This window comes from Bufo gargarizans, chromosome 2 (genome assembly GCF_014858855.1).
Source record: "Bufo gargarizans isolate SCDJY-AF-19 chromosome 2, ASM1485885v1, whole genome shotgun sequence".
Lineage (NCBI taxonomy): Eukaryota > Metazoa > Chordata > Amphibia > Anura > Bufonidae > Bufo > Bufo gargarizans.
In genome coordinates, this window is record NC_058081.1 from 192,853,504 (window position 1) to 192,868,881 (window position 15,378).

The window sequence follows — 15,378 nt, forward strand, 5'->3', positions numbered from 1 at the left end:
ACACACACACACACGAGAGAGAGAGACATATGAGACACACACACACACGGGTGTGATGCAAAATGAACAGTTAAACTGCCGTTCAGTTGGTAAATTTATATGTTCCAAGGACATGGTGTGCTACAGAACAAACATGGTACTAGAATGGACTATTTATATAATAGCCCATGAAAATGTAGTCAGCTTCTCCAGAGTTAGTCATTTTTCTACTGACTCAAATATCTCGAGCCCTATTTTCTATGTTATACTAATGTCTGGGAAATATTGGCTACAGTTCATATTGACATCACAGAGAAAAATGACTTTTCATATAAAACATAACTTTTACTGTTGTTAGTTAAAATAATACCCCTTCTTAGTATATATATTAGGCTACGTCAAATAATTAAACAAGGCCTTACTTGGACATATCAGGATAATGTAGTCCGATGTATAGAAAAATTTGCGGCAACTTACAGTTAGATGACTGTGGACCTGGCCAAACGGTAGAAAGAGAGGTGGTGGATAAGGGGAGGGAACAATATCCCTAATACAACCCTCAATGTACCCCTGCCTACAGGCGGAGCACCCGCCCCGAAAGGGGCGACCCCACCTCTCGGTGGCTAAACCCTCACTGTCGCCTATTGATACCCTGCCTAAACGGATCAATGATGTTCGTCCCTTCTTTGGCAATATGTCCCGACGCGTTTCCCCAGACGTAGTCAAGGCTGGTTCATCAGGGGACTCAGGATAGTTGGTAAATTCTTGCAGGTTTCAATAGATAGATGCCCAACTGATAATAGTGGGAAAAGCTCTGATAGTTGCATAGCAGACCTCCTGGAGGTCTGCTATGCAACTATCAGAGCTTTTCCCACTATTATCAGTTGGGCATCTATCTATTGAAACCTGCAAGAATTTACCAACTATCCTGAGTCCCCTGATGAACCAGCCTTGACTACGTCTGGGGAAACGCGTCGGGACATATTGCCAAAGAAGGGACGAACATCATTGATCCGTTTAGGCAGGGTATCAATAGGCGACAGTGAGGGTTTAGCCACCGAGAGGTGGGGTCGCCCCTTTCGGGGCGGGTGCTCCGCCTGTAGGCAGGGGTACATTGAGGGTTGTATTAGGGATATTGTTCCCTCCCCTTATCCACCACCTCTCTTTCTACCGTTTGGCCAGGTCCACAGTCATCTAACTGTAAGTTGCCGCAAATTTTTCTATACATCGGACTACATTATCCTGATATGTCCAAGTAAGGCCTTGTTTAATTATTTGACGTAGCCTAATATATATACTAAGAAGGGGTATTATTTTAACTAACAACAGTAAAAGTTATGTTTTATATGAAAAGTCATTTTTCTCTGTGATGTCTATATTGAAACTTTTCGTAACCCTATAAATTCCACTGTGATTTGTTTACAGTTCATATTGGACAGCAGTCACACGAAGCACAAAATTTCTTTTTTGCGGAAGTGCGCAATATGTGTTTACATCTGCACAATTTTATTTCCTAAAATGTGAAGATCTACAGCAATGGACTTTCTGGACACTTGTACTGGTTTGATTTTTATAAATAAACTGACAAACTTATATATTTTCATTGCAGAGCCCAGCTCACATTATGTCATCTCCCTAAAAGCCTTTAATAATGTGGGAGAAGGTATACCTTTATATGAAAGTGCCATTACCCGCCAGCATACAGGTAATCCGCAGTTTATAATTTGTCCTTGGTGGAAGTAATATTAACACTAATTCATGTTAATAATGAGCTTATTTGTTTCTAACACTAACAATATCTTCTCTTTCTCTCCTTTCTCTGTTCCTGCATTTTTATTTTATCCCTTTACCTTTTTGTTTTTATATATTTTTGTTTTTTATACATTTCACAACATTTTTATTTATTTTTTATTTGCCCATTTCAATTCCCTGCATTTGCATCTATTTATGTATCTCATTAACTATTTATTTCCTCATTCTCGTTTTATTTTTGTTACACTCCTGCCAAATTTGTTTTTGCAATGTTTCTATGACCTAGACACTTCTGAGGTTGACGTTTATGTTGTTCATGCCTCATACACCCCAGTTCCAGAGCCTACTCCCATGATGCCCCCTGTGGGGGTCCAAGCTGCTATCCTCACCAGTGATACAGTGCGCCTTACCTGGGCTGACAACTCCCTTCCTAAGAACCAGAAGATCACAGATGCCAGATACTACACAGCAAGGTGGAAAACTAATATTCCTGCTAATACAAAGTACAAGGTGAGCATTTAGGATGTTAAAGTGAATTGTTCAGGAATATTTTTTTCAGCTTGGTAGGAGATGTGCGAAAAAGATTTCATCCGAAATATAACTAAAGTATTGTACAATGTGACGTTTTCCTGAAAATGTTTATCCTGTTGCTTCTTAGATGGCCAACAGCACCACGCTAAGTTACCTAGTCACTGGTTTGAAGCCAAATACATTGTATGAATTTTCAGTTATGGTAACTAAAGGCCGACGGTCAAGTACATGGAGCATGACTGCTCATGGAACTACCTTTGAGTCAGGTTTGTCATCAGTCTTCTGGATTTCTTATGAATATATCTAGTCTTGAGCACAGTGTCATCTTTGTCTGCCACTTTTCTTCCAGTGCCATCCTCACCTCCTAAGGACGTGACTGTGGTAAGCAAAGAAGGAAAACCACGTACCATAATTGTGAACTGGCAGCCCCCATCTGAAGCCAATGGCAAAATTACCGGTGAGGAGTCATTTTCTTGGCAGGGGTTGAATAACTCCTGTCCTATGATTTGTCCTTTGGAAGAAAACTATGCTTCAGAGTGTTCAGAATTCATTACACTTTTTTATAAAGAACATTCATGCAGTCCAGCACCTTGAATTATGCTTTGCTCTCTGCAGGTTATATAATATATTATAGCACAGATGTTCAAGCAGAGCTTCATGACTGGGTTATAGAGCCAGTTGTTGGAAACCGTTTGACACACCAAATACAAGAGTTGACATTGGACACTCCTTACTATTTCAAGATCCAGGCTCGAAACTCAAAAGGAATGGGACCCATGTCAGAAGCTGTTCCATTTCGCACTCCAAAAGGTGAGCAGGACCAAGTTTATGATCTGCGAATTATCAGACAGTTGAATAAAGCTGTGCAAGGCCTGAAGTACCAGGGATATGTTAACTACACTAATGAGTGTAACCAGGTTTGTGGCTAGTGAGATCAATCTACAGCATTTGAGATGCCATGGCCGGCCAGATCCAGCTGGTTAGATAGCTGTTATATAGTCTCTGCAGTTTAATATTAAATTCACTGCTTACCAGATATTTTAGACATTTTCAAATTATTTATGGTAATCATCTGAAATGTCTTTTTAACTTTTACTGACGATTCCAACTTGTTTTTATTAACGCCTCCCCATGGCAGAATCAACACCCTACATACCTAACAATCAAGGTAAAAACTTGTTAGTAAGTCATGACATGGGCAACGGGACATATTTCTGCATCTCCGTTTTATAAGGGTGCTTGTTGTTTGAAGAAACAATATAAATATTTTTATATGTAATATTTGTGAAGAATCACTTCTTTACAACTTATTTGACTTATGAGATTTAAGATTTGTGTTTTAGGGTGAGACATGATATAATAGCAAAGCTGTATTTATAGAGCATCTTAAGTGGTTTATAATGCAGCTGTCAAGTTCTTGTGATTGCTGGACATCATTGCAGTTGGATCCATCACACCCAGCTTTTCATACCCTTGCAATATACAGTGGATATAAAAAGTCTACACACCCCTGTTAAAATGTCAAAATTAGACAAGATAAATCATTTCAGAACTTTTCCCACCTTTAATGTGACCTATAAACTGTACCACTCAACTGAAATCTTTTAGGTAGAGGGAAGAAAAAATATAAAAATAAAATATGGTTGCATAAGTGTGCACTTAAACTAATACTTTGTTCAAGCACCTTTTGATTGTATTACAGCAATCAGTCTTTTTGGGTACGAGTCTATCAGCATTGCACATTTTGACTTGGCAAGATTTACCCACTCTTCTTGCAAAAACACTCCAAATCTGTCAGATTTGCGAGGGCATCTCCATGTGCACAGCCCTCTTCAGATCACCCCACAGATTTTCAATCTGATTCAGGTCTGGGCTCTGGCTGGGCCATTCCTAAACTTTAATCTTCTGGTGAAGCCATTCCTTTGTTTTGGATATATGCTTTGGGTCGTTGTCATGCTAAAAGATGAAGTTCCTCTTCATGTTCAGCTTTCTAGCAGAAGCCTGAAGGTCTTGTGCCAATATTGACTGGTATTTGGAACTGTTCATAATTCCCTCTAGCTTAACTAAGGCCCCAGTTCCAGCTGAAGAAAAACAGCCCCAAAGCACGATGCTGCCACCACCATGCTTCACTGTGGGTATGATGTTCTTTTGGTGATGTGCAGTGTTGTTTTTGGGCCAAACATATCTTTTGGAATTATGGCCAAAAAGTTCAACCTTGGTTTCATCAGACCATAACACCTTTTCCCACATGCTTTTGGGAGACTTCAGATTTGTTTTTGCAAAATGTAGCCTGGCTTAGATGTTTTTCTTCGTAAGAAAAACATCTAAGCCAGGCTACATTTTGCAAAAACAAATCTGAAGTCTCCCAAAAGCATGTGGGAAAAGGTGTTATGGTCTGATGAAACCAAGGTTGAACATATGAAGAAACCAAGCCCAGACATATGAAGAATACGGGAGATGGTTGTCACATGTACCACACAGCCAGTATTTGCCAGATATTCCTGCAGCTCCTTTAATGTTGCTGTAGGCATCTTGGTAACCTCCCAGACCAGTTTTCTTCTCGTCTTTTCATCAATTTTTGAGGGACGTCCAGTTCTTGGGAATGTGACTGTTGTGCCATATTTTCTCCACTTGATTATGACTGTCTTCACTGTGTTCGATGTGCCTTGGAAATTCTTTTGTACCCTTCGCCTGACTGATACCTTTTAACAATGAGATCCCTCTGATGCTTTGGAACCTCTCTGTGGACCATGGCTTTTGCTGTGGGATGCGACTAAGAAAATTTCAGGAAAGACCAAGCAGCTAAACTTTTTATTTGGGGTTAATCAGAGGCACTTTAAATGATGGCAGGTGTATGCGGACTCCTATTTAACATGATTTTGAATGTGATTGCTTAATTCTGATCACCCCTACATCCCCAGTTATAAGCAACCACATTATTTTAGGTGGAGGGAAGAAAACAAAAAAAAGATTTCAGTTTGTTTTTCAAATGAGTGGTACAGTTTATAGGTCACATTAAAGGTGGAAAAAGTTCTGAAATGATTTTTGTCTCGTTTTTTTTTACATCACAGAAACCTGACATTTTAACAGGGGTGTGTAGACTTTTTATATCCACTGTATATGTATTCAGTCAGTGTCTGCCTTGAGATATCCCTTTTTACGCCTTTATCTTATAGAGATCTTTCTTTCAGCATCAGGTGTAACTGGAAAAGGAAGCCGCTCTCCAGATTCAGGAGCAAATGGTGGTCCTCCACCTGGAGGTATTGGTCTCTTTGGTATTCTTTTAGCTCAATTAGGCCATAAATAAATGCTAAAATAGTCAAATTGGTTTTTTTCTAACTTCTTTAGGCAGTAATAGTCCTCATGGGAGTCCCACCTCCCTAGATCAGAACATGCTTCTCACGATCATTGTGTCTCTTGGAGTTATAACAGTTTTGGTGGCTGTGGTCATTGCAGCTATCTGCTCTCGTCGCTCCAGCTCCCATCATAAAAAGTGAGTTTTCTTATTATCTGCCTTACGAATCATGGTTTTCATCTCAGAAATGTAGATTATGTATTTTTTATTAGTTGAAGTGTATTAACTGTTCTGTCTGTATTGATTTTAATTAAAAGGAAACGTGCTGCATGTAAATCAGTGAATGGATCCCATAAATACAAGGGTAATTCTAAGGATGTAAAGCCCCCCGACCTTTGGATTCATCATGAAAGACTGGAGCTAAAACCAGTGGATAAATCCCCAGAGACCAACCCAATGCTAACAGACAGCACCCTTCCTCGATCACCACAGGATCTGACCCCTGGAGACAGCACCACAGAAGGCAGCATCCACCAGCACAGCAATTCCTACCGAGGTGATGAGAAAAATAGTGTACATTATGTTAGCAAGGGTGACACTTTGTCAGCTACTATATATTCCAGATATATACCAATTAAACATAAAATTTGGAATGATGATGAAACATTTGGATGCATCTTTTTCTAGGCCTGGAATCTGAGGATTCTGTATCCTCACTTGCTGGACGTCGAGGGATGAGACCTAAAATAATGATGCCATTTGACTCGCAACCTCCGCAACGTGAGTACTTGGAAAGGGTCTCCACTTTACATTGCAGGAAGCAATGAATCCGCTGTATGCATCAGTCAGCTGTTGAGTTCATGCTTGCAAACTGAAACTTTCTAACATCTGGAATAACATCCATTGTGATAATTTTCAGTTCTAGAATTGGGAAATGTTGGTAAGCAGTGAAAGAAGCTCAGATTCATAGTTAGGTGTGCGATTAAATGTGTATCTGGTGTTGGATGTGGTTGTTTATTTCTCCCATTTCCACTAACTGTTACAATGTGCCAGTTGCAAATCCTTCCATGCATTCTCCATACATGCATCCACAGTTTCTTATTACTATTATTTGTTTCCCACCTATTCCCTTGATCCCATACTACAGTGTGACCTTTATTACTGCCTTCTAACCAACACCCTCTATTTCACCATGTTGCCATCGCACTACAGCACTCCATTGTGCAAGCATTCACCATTCTGTCTCTGTTGCAGCGGTTGTCAGTGCCCATCCCATCCATTCCATCGATAATTCTCATTTCCGTTCTGTACCTGGGTTTATGCTGCACGTGCTGGGTGGTGCTCCTCAGGCTGCAGGTGAGACAAAAAAATATTATTGGATTGAATTTGGTTAAAGAAGTTTTCCGAGATATTTTTGTTGACCTATCCTCAGGATAGTTCATCAATATAAGGTCGGCAGGGTGCTGATAAGCTGTTTGGGGAGAAGGCTGAGTCATGCCAGCGTAGCCTTCCCTTTATTGTTTACTTGCTCGCTGTCAACATCCCAGCGGTGAGCAGGTGTAATTAAAAGAAGAGTCTGCTTCTTATACAAGTGTATACTACAGAGCCGTCCCATTGACGTGAATGGGACGCTTCTTGTTGTTGCACCTGCTCACTGCTGCGACATCAACGGCGAGCATGTAAACAATGAAGGGAAGGCAGCGCTGGGATGGCGCACAACCTTCTCTTCAACAAGCTGATGATCTACCTTGAGGATAGGTCATTAATAAAAAATATCTCAGAAAACCACTTTACGCATTCCTTTCGTGGCTCTTGAGATTCCACACATGCGACTTGAGGGTACAACTTTTTTTTCATGGGCTGATATGTTGAAGTATAAAGAAATCCCATAAAGAATTGTATATTGATTTGCTTATTTAGTGGTAGTATATTCTGCAGCTTTGTCCACAGATTGTAAACGAGTGTATCATTCTCTTTCCCTATCTCAGACATACAGATACTAGGGCCAGTTTCACTGGAAGCCAGTTAACCATTTAACGCTTTTGTGAAAATAGTAAAACTACCTAGGATTGTGTTTGGACATGTATTTATCTTTTAAGGTACCTTTACACTGGCCAATTCAGCAGATAGTTTTTGGGAACAAAGTGTTTCTTCCCGGCAAGCGCCTGCTCATCAGTGAAGGAGACCGCTGCATTTACATGCAGCGATCTCCTCCACAGTATGAGGAATAGCGATCGCTAATGCCATCGCTCAACCCCTATGCAGACTTGTTTGCTGGCAACAGAGGCTGTTTACACAGCACAATCTGCTGCCGGCAAAAGACTATTTTAGATGCCTACACAAATAATCCAATTACCAATGAACTATCGTTTCACTCGTTCATCAGATAATCGCTAACGAGCATTCCCATGAACACTCTTTAGCGATTATTTGTCGGATTCTGTGTTAAGGGCCCTTTAGACAGAGCATGTCCAGAAACCCCATTCTGCAAAACTACTATGGGCTGCTTTCTAGCCTCCAAAAATTACAAGATTGATCAGTAGCTTGTATTCTGTCACAAACTAATTTTGCGCTATGGTATATAATACAGGCATGAAATCATGAGAAGCCCAGTTATAGAGAACACCAGTCTGAAGAACCTCCAACAGGTCACGTTAAGGATTTCCTGGAGGGAGATCTTGATGAAGTTACTGGTGACACAACTGAAGACTTTTTATAGCACATTCTATGCTGACCTTTCTAAGAGCAGCATATTATAGGGAAGGATCCGTTGCTTTAGTAGTCCAAAGGCGCAAACAAATGTGCTTTTTGAATGATGGCAGCTAACCAACAATACAGGCAGTAGTGAGCAGCCATAAGTAACTTCTGAGAGGGGTAAGGGAGTGCACCCCTCATGAACACAGCAGACTTAAATCCTCTGAATTATTTATTTGCTACTATTACCATAAAATCGCATAATTTGTACAGATATGTTCAGTCAGTAAGGGGTTTATGTATGTAGTTATTATACCTTAGAACCGATAGGATATGCAATGATTTTGATTCCCTTGCAAAACACTGCTCCTAGCCACCAGCTGTGCCCATCTGGAATCCCATATGCTAGTCATATGCCATTACTTTCTGTGATGGAAATACCCCTTCAGGACAGATTTAGTCGCTGTCTGACATTACTTTCTTATTGCTGAATATTACTTTGTTTCCTGTTGGGTTGTATACATTTCCCTGATCAATGTTATATATGTTATGTAATTAATAAATACACCGTATACTCATAACATTTTTAAGATTACTGAGATACACATTTTTCATATCAGTAGAGTAACCATCATATTTTTCGTTTACTCTATAGAGTCAGTCCGTCATACTCCCAGCTGTGATACAGTAGTAGCTGCATCGTCCTCTTCACAGACTGGTCCTGAAGACCCAGATCCTCCAGGAGGAAGTTTTCTGCCTGGTTCTTTGGATGAGGATGCCAGTTCCAGTATTCCTACTGCACATATTAGGCCATCTCATCCTTTGAAGAGCTTTGCGGTGCCAGCTGTTCCAGTTCCAGCCCCTGGCTCAGCCTATGAACCTCTGCCTAGCTCACCCCTGTTGGCACAACAAGGTAAACTTAAAGGAACACTATAACTGTCCATTCACACGTCTGCAATTTTGCGGAACTGGTGCGGTCCCATTCATTTTCAATGGGGCCGGAATGTGTTGTCCGGATCCGCACTTCTGTATCTGCACTTCTGTATCCGCACATCCGGTCTGTGAAAAAAATAGAACATGTCCTATTCTTGTCCGCAATTGCAGACAAGAAAAGGCATTTTCTATGAGCGTGCCGGCGATGTGCGGTCCGCAAAATGCTGAACGCACATTGCCGGTGTCCGTGTTTTGTGGATCTGCAAAACACATACAGATGTGTGAATGAACCCTAAGCCTTCAATATTTTGTCAGTCTTTCTACTTGATCCTGGCACAAACAATCTTGTGGAAATCCTGCAGTGAAAAAGGTGGTTAATCTCCTGCTGATCTGCTTCATTTTTGGTAAAGAAGGCAGAGATTAACAATAGTTTTACTGCAGGGAGGCTCCTTCTGCCACTTGCCTTACTGCTTGTCACAGGGCATTGAGGAGGAGAAGGGTGGGCATGGCTAATGTCCTGGGACACAGAGGATGCATTTATAGATTTCTCAGTTTTCACTGTAATTTGAGACAAAATAGGACCAATAGTGAAGGGAGAAAATGCTGGGATATTTTATTTTTTAACATTTTTTCTGTCATCTGATTGCTTTAAATGTTAGCAATATTTATCATTTTAAACTATTTAATGTTTTTGGGTTTTTATTTATTTTTTGTATTTTTTTTGTATCTGCAGCTCCCTCTGCACTCTCTGTGAAAACTGCATCTCTTGGGACCCTGGGAAGGGTACGTCCTCCGCTTCCAGTTACTGTCCCCAGTGCCCCTGAACCACTAGAGACCAGCAGGATGCTTGAGGGCTCAGAATGTGTATGTATATTCTCCCCCTCTCCAATCTTTATTAAAAATCTATTGTTAGTTACATGTAGGTCATGTTGCTGTTTGTCTTATGAAATTTAGATTGGTTACTACATCAGCTTGAAAATCTGCACCTGATTTTCTGAAAAGTCACATCATGCTACAAGATACTTATTCATCAACACTAGGTTTTTAGAAATGCTGTAGAGAAAATCAAATTGACAGTGACAGTAGAAAAAGTTACAAAAATACAGGGTGGTCCACGAAAAAATAGCCCGCCTCCAGCGATACTATGACAAGATGAACAAGCAAGTAAATTTTATAATTTTATATTTTAATAACCCACAAGTCACAAGAGATGCTGAAAGTGGTCCCCATTCACTTCTGTGCATCTTTGGGCATGTTGCATAATGTTGGCTGATACGGTTTGCAGCTCTTCAGCAGTGATGCTGCACAAGAAAAAATGTCTTGCTTTTTCCAACAAGATGGGAAAACGTGCCACACTTCATGGAAATTACTGGCACGGGTTCATAAGCTGTTTACGGAGGAGCAAACTGTGAGCAAGGGGTTATGGCCACCACGTTCCTCAGACTTATCCACATGCGATTTTTCATCTGTGGGGAAATTTAAAGCAGAAGATGTACGCTAACAATCCACATCAAGGAAAACATCACAAACGCTATCTGCAGCATCACAAGCATCATCAGCCAATGTAATCCTATGTTCCAAAAGATGCATAGACGTGAAAGGGGACCACTTTCAGTATCTTTTGTGACTTGTTGGTAATTAAAAATAAAATAAAAATATTTTTCTTGTCATACTATACTGGAGATGGGCTACTTTTTTGTGGGACACCCTGTATTTCAGTTGCTGATTTTAGTATCACTTTGATCCCTACAACTGTCCATGTTTGTTTTGTTTTTTTTTTGTTTTTTTTTGTAAAACATTTTTTTAATATTTTTTTTAGAGCTATGAACCAGACGAGTTAAGCAAGGAGATGGCTCACCTTGAAGGCCTGATGAAGGATCTGAACGCCATAACCACAGCATGAATGAACATATCTCCACCACAGAGGCAAACTTGACACTGTATAGACAGAGGCAGTTCAGCCCATCATGGGCTTTTATGCCACATGGAAATGTACAGACAAAAAACAAGTGGGGATCCCAGACTGTTTCTGCCGTGGCAACCACCAAGGGCTGAGGCCTGATATTCTGTACCTTATTTCCTCTGATTTATAAGATTTTTGGGGGGTTTATATGAAACAAGAGAAATTTTATGTAATCCATGGAGGAATATTGTGTATTGCCATTGCTTTGGTTCTTTTTACCGCTGATGGGTCATCAACCTGTTGCTGTGGCTCAGTGTTACGCCCTACCTTGTGGCCAGCAGGAATGAAAAAGGACGGTTGGTTTTTGTGCAGTGTTCCTAGGCTGCAAAGCACATCAGTTGGCAGCAACTCCCCCCTCCAGCCTCTGTGAGACTTCAAACAGTGTTACTACCCCACCATTCCTAAATTTTGGCTAGATGTTTTTTCCACATCTCCGTCCATTTCTGAGGCTTGAGACCCAATGTGGTTACTGTATTGGACTGCTGCCGATAGATGGGAGGTCCGTGCAGTACATGTGAGCTGAAAAGACAGAATGGTTTCCTCATTTGCTAGCACGGAGAAGCCCTCTGTCCTACATTTTATTAGTGGCTACAAGAACAGGCAAAAAGGAGCCTTGTTTTAACAAAGCTGGTTTCAGCACTTTCACATATCAAACTATTTTCCATCTTGTGTGACTTCCTTGTGTTGTATATGAAATCGACCATCCCTACACATTCTTCTGTATATTGTCCTATCCTCCACTACACCCAGTCTTTTCTGTACAGAAAATGCATTATTTTTTTTATTGCTTTCTCTGTAGTGTTTAGAATGTATCTTTTTATTGTGACTTTTTTTTAATAACATCATGATTATTATTTGGTATTGGATTTCAATACACTTTTTTATTCAATCAAATTCATTATCAATGTCTTTCATGGTACTGCAAAGGCAAACCTAGCTGGTTCACTGACCTCTTATCAAACTAGGCACTAAACTGATGCAGGTAATTAGATCGATATGATTAGAATGGTAATTGGATAAGATATGACACACAGTACAAAAGTTTTAAGCAGGGGCATAAAAAATGCTTCAAAGTAAGAATGCCTTAAAAAAAAGTCAATAGTTTTTAACGTAAAGTGAATGCACAAAAAATAAATATAAATCAAATCAATATTTGCCTTCAAAACAGCAGCAGTTCTTCTAGGTATACTGGCACATAGGCACTCGGCAGGGAGGGTGTTCCAGACATGTTTGAGAACTATGCATCAAGTTAACAGAACAACTAGATCACTTGTCCGGCGCTGTCAACAGGATTTCATATATGTATGAAATATATATTACCTATATGAAATCCTGTTGACTGCGCCAGATTTCTTCTCTTCACTTGATGCATATTCTTCTCCCGGTTACTGCTCCTGGAGAGTGGGCATAGGATCGCGGAAGCAGTCCAAAGTCCCGTTTGCTGGTCGGATTGTAAACCAGCAAGGCGCTCTCTAGTTCTTGTGACTCCTCACAAAAAACAGTAAGCACAACCACAAGAGATATTGCAAATAGGCTTGTGGCAATGGATTTCTGGGAAAATTCTGGTATCCTTTCATATGCTACATGAGCCCCTTCCCTTTGGAAAAATTTGCCTTTGATACAATATGGCGGACATGTTCTGGATATAGCCTCCTCACCGATTACTTGCTGTGGTATTCAGATATTTAATTTTCCCTTTTAGTTTCTGAAATAAAAGGGTGTCCTGAGACCATAGGTTGCAATAACGCCTGTACCAGCGTCATAGACGCCTATTCAGCCCATTTTACTCCCTGGAAAAAGTCTAAGGCGTGCCAATACGCCTTAGACATTTTCCTGCCATTCATCAGTGCAGTGAGCGACGTGTGCTTGAAACAACCAATAACAAAGCTCCTTTCAGTAAGAATCTGTTTGTTATTGGTCAGTTTGAGCGGGCTGCCGGAGCTTATGGCACTCAGCTCTGAAAAGTGAGTAAGGAGGCGCACGATCGTCGCTGACTGGGTAAGTGGCCTTGCTGTGTAGTGAAATTTAGTGTGGGTCCCAGATCTGAGTGCCTTGTTATTCACTATGAGTCTCCTAACTAGAGCGCAGCCATGTAGCCATGCCCCTGTACCTCTTATACCTGGCCTGCAGCCCCAATCTACCCCCCCCCCCCCCCAAAAAAAAAATATCATCTCTGACCACCTGCAACCTCCCCCCCCCCCCACAAAGAGCAGCCCCGTGTCCTCCCAACAAACTTGTACTGTGTCCAGCAATGAGTGGCTTTGAATCCCATGTGAGGAGGCTGTGTACTCTGACATCTCTAGCCCTCACCTTACTATGGTGCATCCGCCTGGCCTTGGGGCAGGATTATCCATTTGGATTTGACTATTTCATGGAGGAGAACGCAAAATAAACTGACTACAAGGCTGATAGGTGCATGCGGTTCTCTCCATTCAGCCGGTGTTGATTGCTGTGACTGCCTCAGTGCTGAGGGATCAGGTTCTTATTCAATCAGGACCAAACCCTTGTTCTTGGATCTGTTAATGTATTATTTTTTATTATTTGCTCACAATTTAATTAGTCTGATTGCCTAGAAAAATGTAGCCACTAATTGCAACCAATTCAGTACTGAAAAGCCCCAAAACGTGACAAATTTCTCCAAATCACATGTAGATTAGCCAAAAACTTGATGATTTATTAGATTTAATTAATTGCATCCGATCTGCCTACAGTTATTGATGCCGACGCTTATCGCTTTGTGCAGAATTGCTATTGAAATGTAATGCTTGAGAGCAGAGTTTGCATCTTTATTAATCTTGGTCCTCAGCGGTCTGGCGGCATCCTGGCAGTGCATCCTGTGATCTGCCGTTAGTTGGGAATTCTGAAGTGGCCTTGCTGTGTAGTGAAATTTAGTGGGGATCCCAGATCTGAGCACCTTGTTTTTCACTATATTGATCTGAAGCGTTCAGCCAAGTGCTGTCTTTCCTCCCTGCTGAGTGCGGTACTGAAGACGGCCTCAATAGAAGGTCTAGGGGACAGTCTTCACTACCGCGCTCAGCAGTGAGGAAAAGTAGCTGAGTGCTTCAGACCCCTGCTTATAGATGTCAGCGAGGGTCTCAGTGCTGGACATGCCAACAGGAGACCAGCAGCAAGCAACACCAACCTCAGACTTGGGTCTGACCACCAGCTACAAGACGGTGAGGACATGGGAGGGAGACCCTCAGGGCAGGTCATTCTATTGTCCTGTAGCTAGAAAAATAGGAGGTGCAGCAGCACCTTGTAGATGCAGCAGACTGTGATGTGCCTGTGTACTCGGTGCGGGGCCAAGCACAAGCCTCCTGGCTGATACAAAGATGTCACAGCTATTAAACTATGTGCACTATAGTCCAGGAAACTATATGCTTTATCACAATGTACGCTATAATAGTATAACGGTACACAATGACAATTGCTCTACATTCCACTATGTGCACTACATACAGTACATTACCACACTGTGCCTATGTACTACCCTAAGCCTACCATCCAGACCCTGCAGAGCCCTCTGTGCCACCCTAAGCTTACATAGCCTCATCCTGTGCCACCCTAAGCCTACATCTAACATCACATCAGTCTCCACGATTTATATTAAAATATACTAGTATTACAGCCCTGTGTCTTTTAATTTGTCTAGAAAATGGCTTTTAAGCATATGTTAATTACCTCGATAAGGTGCCCAAGGGACTGCCCCTCCGGCTATCTTGGAGCCCAGCACCGCCCCACTGCTAATTTATTCACTGCTTATCGCCAACGTAATGTGTTTGTTGCGCCCAAAATCTCGCGCATATCCAGGTCGAGTGAAACTGGTACATGCGCCCTTAATTCTGTTAGGCCGATGCCAGGACACCGCGCGGGCGCTGACATTTGTATCCACGGTGCTTGCTCAAGACTTTGGGCACAACAAACACATTACGCTGGCGATGAGCAGTGAATAAATTAGCAGTGGGGCGGTGCTGGGCTCCAAGATAATGGGCGTGGCTGGGCTCCAACGGCCTGAGGGGCAGCCCCTTGGGCTCCTTATCGAGGTAATTAACATATGATTAAAAGCTATTTTCTAGACAAATGAAAAGACAAAGGGCTGTAATACTAGTGTATTTTAATATAAATCGTGGAGACTGATGTGATAATAGCTCAGTAAGTAAAATCCAGATGACAGTGTCCCTTTTTTTTTAAAGGGGTTTTCTAGGATTACTATGGTTATCAGATGTGCTTA

The 15,378-nt window shown here is 41.4% G+C and overlaps 1 protein-coding gene across 5 annotated transcripts in view; it reads left to right on the plus strand.

Moving 5' to 3' along the window:
* NEO1 (neogenin 1) overlaps positions 1 to 12,041 on the plus strand; it is a 135,081-nt gene extending 123,040 nt beyond the window's left edge. For 2 of the 5 annotated variants that reach the window (XM_044279835.1, XM_044279838.1), the window contains exons 16-28: positions 1,589 to 1,684; positions 2,018 to 2,241; positions 2,390 to 2,528; positions 2,612 to 2,719; positions 2,878 to 3,072; positions 5,454 to 5,522; positions 5,611 to 5,755; positions 5,875 to 6,113; positions 6,245 to 6,337; positions 6,812 to 6,913; positions 8,907 to 9,164; positions 9,918 to 10,048; positions 11,004 to 12,041. In XM_044279835.1, the coding sequence (XP_044135770.1) occupies positions 1,589 to 1,684; positions 2,018 to 2,241; positions 2,390 to 2,528; positions 2,612 to 2,719; positions 2,878 to 3,072; positions 5,454 to 5,522; positions 5,611 to 5,755; positions 5,875 to 6,113; positions 6,245 to 6,337; positions 6,812 to 6,913; positions 8,907 to 9,164; positions 9,918 to 10,048; positions 11,004 to 11,087 (1,883 nt within the window). In that variant the 3' untranslated portion in view covers positions 11,088 to 12,041. The remainder of the gene's footprint in view (positions 1 to 1,588; positions 1,685 to 2,017; positions 2,242 to 2,389; positions 2,529 to 2,611; positions 2,720 to 2,877; positions 3,073 to 5,453; positions 5,523 to 5,610; positions 5,756 to 5,874; positions 6,114 to 6,244; positions 6,338 to 6,811; positions 6,914 to 8,906; positions 9,165 to 9,917; positions 10,049 to 11,003) is intronic. The other 3 variants (XM_044279837.1, XM_044279839.1, XM_044279836.1) reach the window with 2 other exon arrangements.
* Positions 12,042 to 15,378: the final 3,337 nt, after the last annotated feature.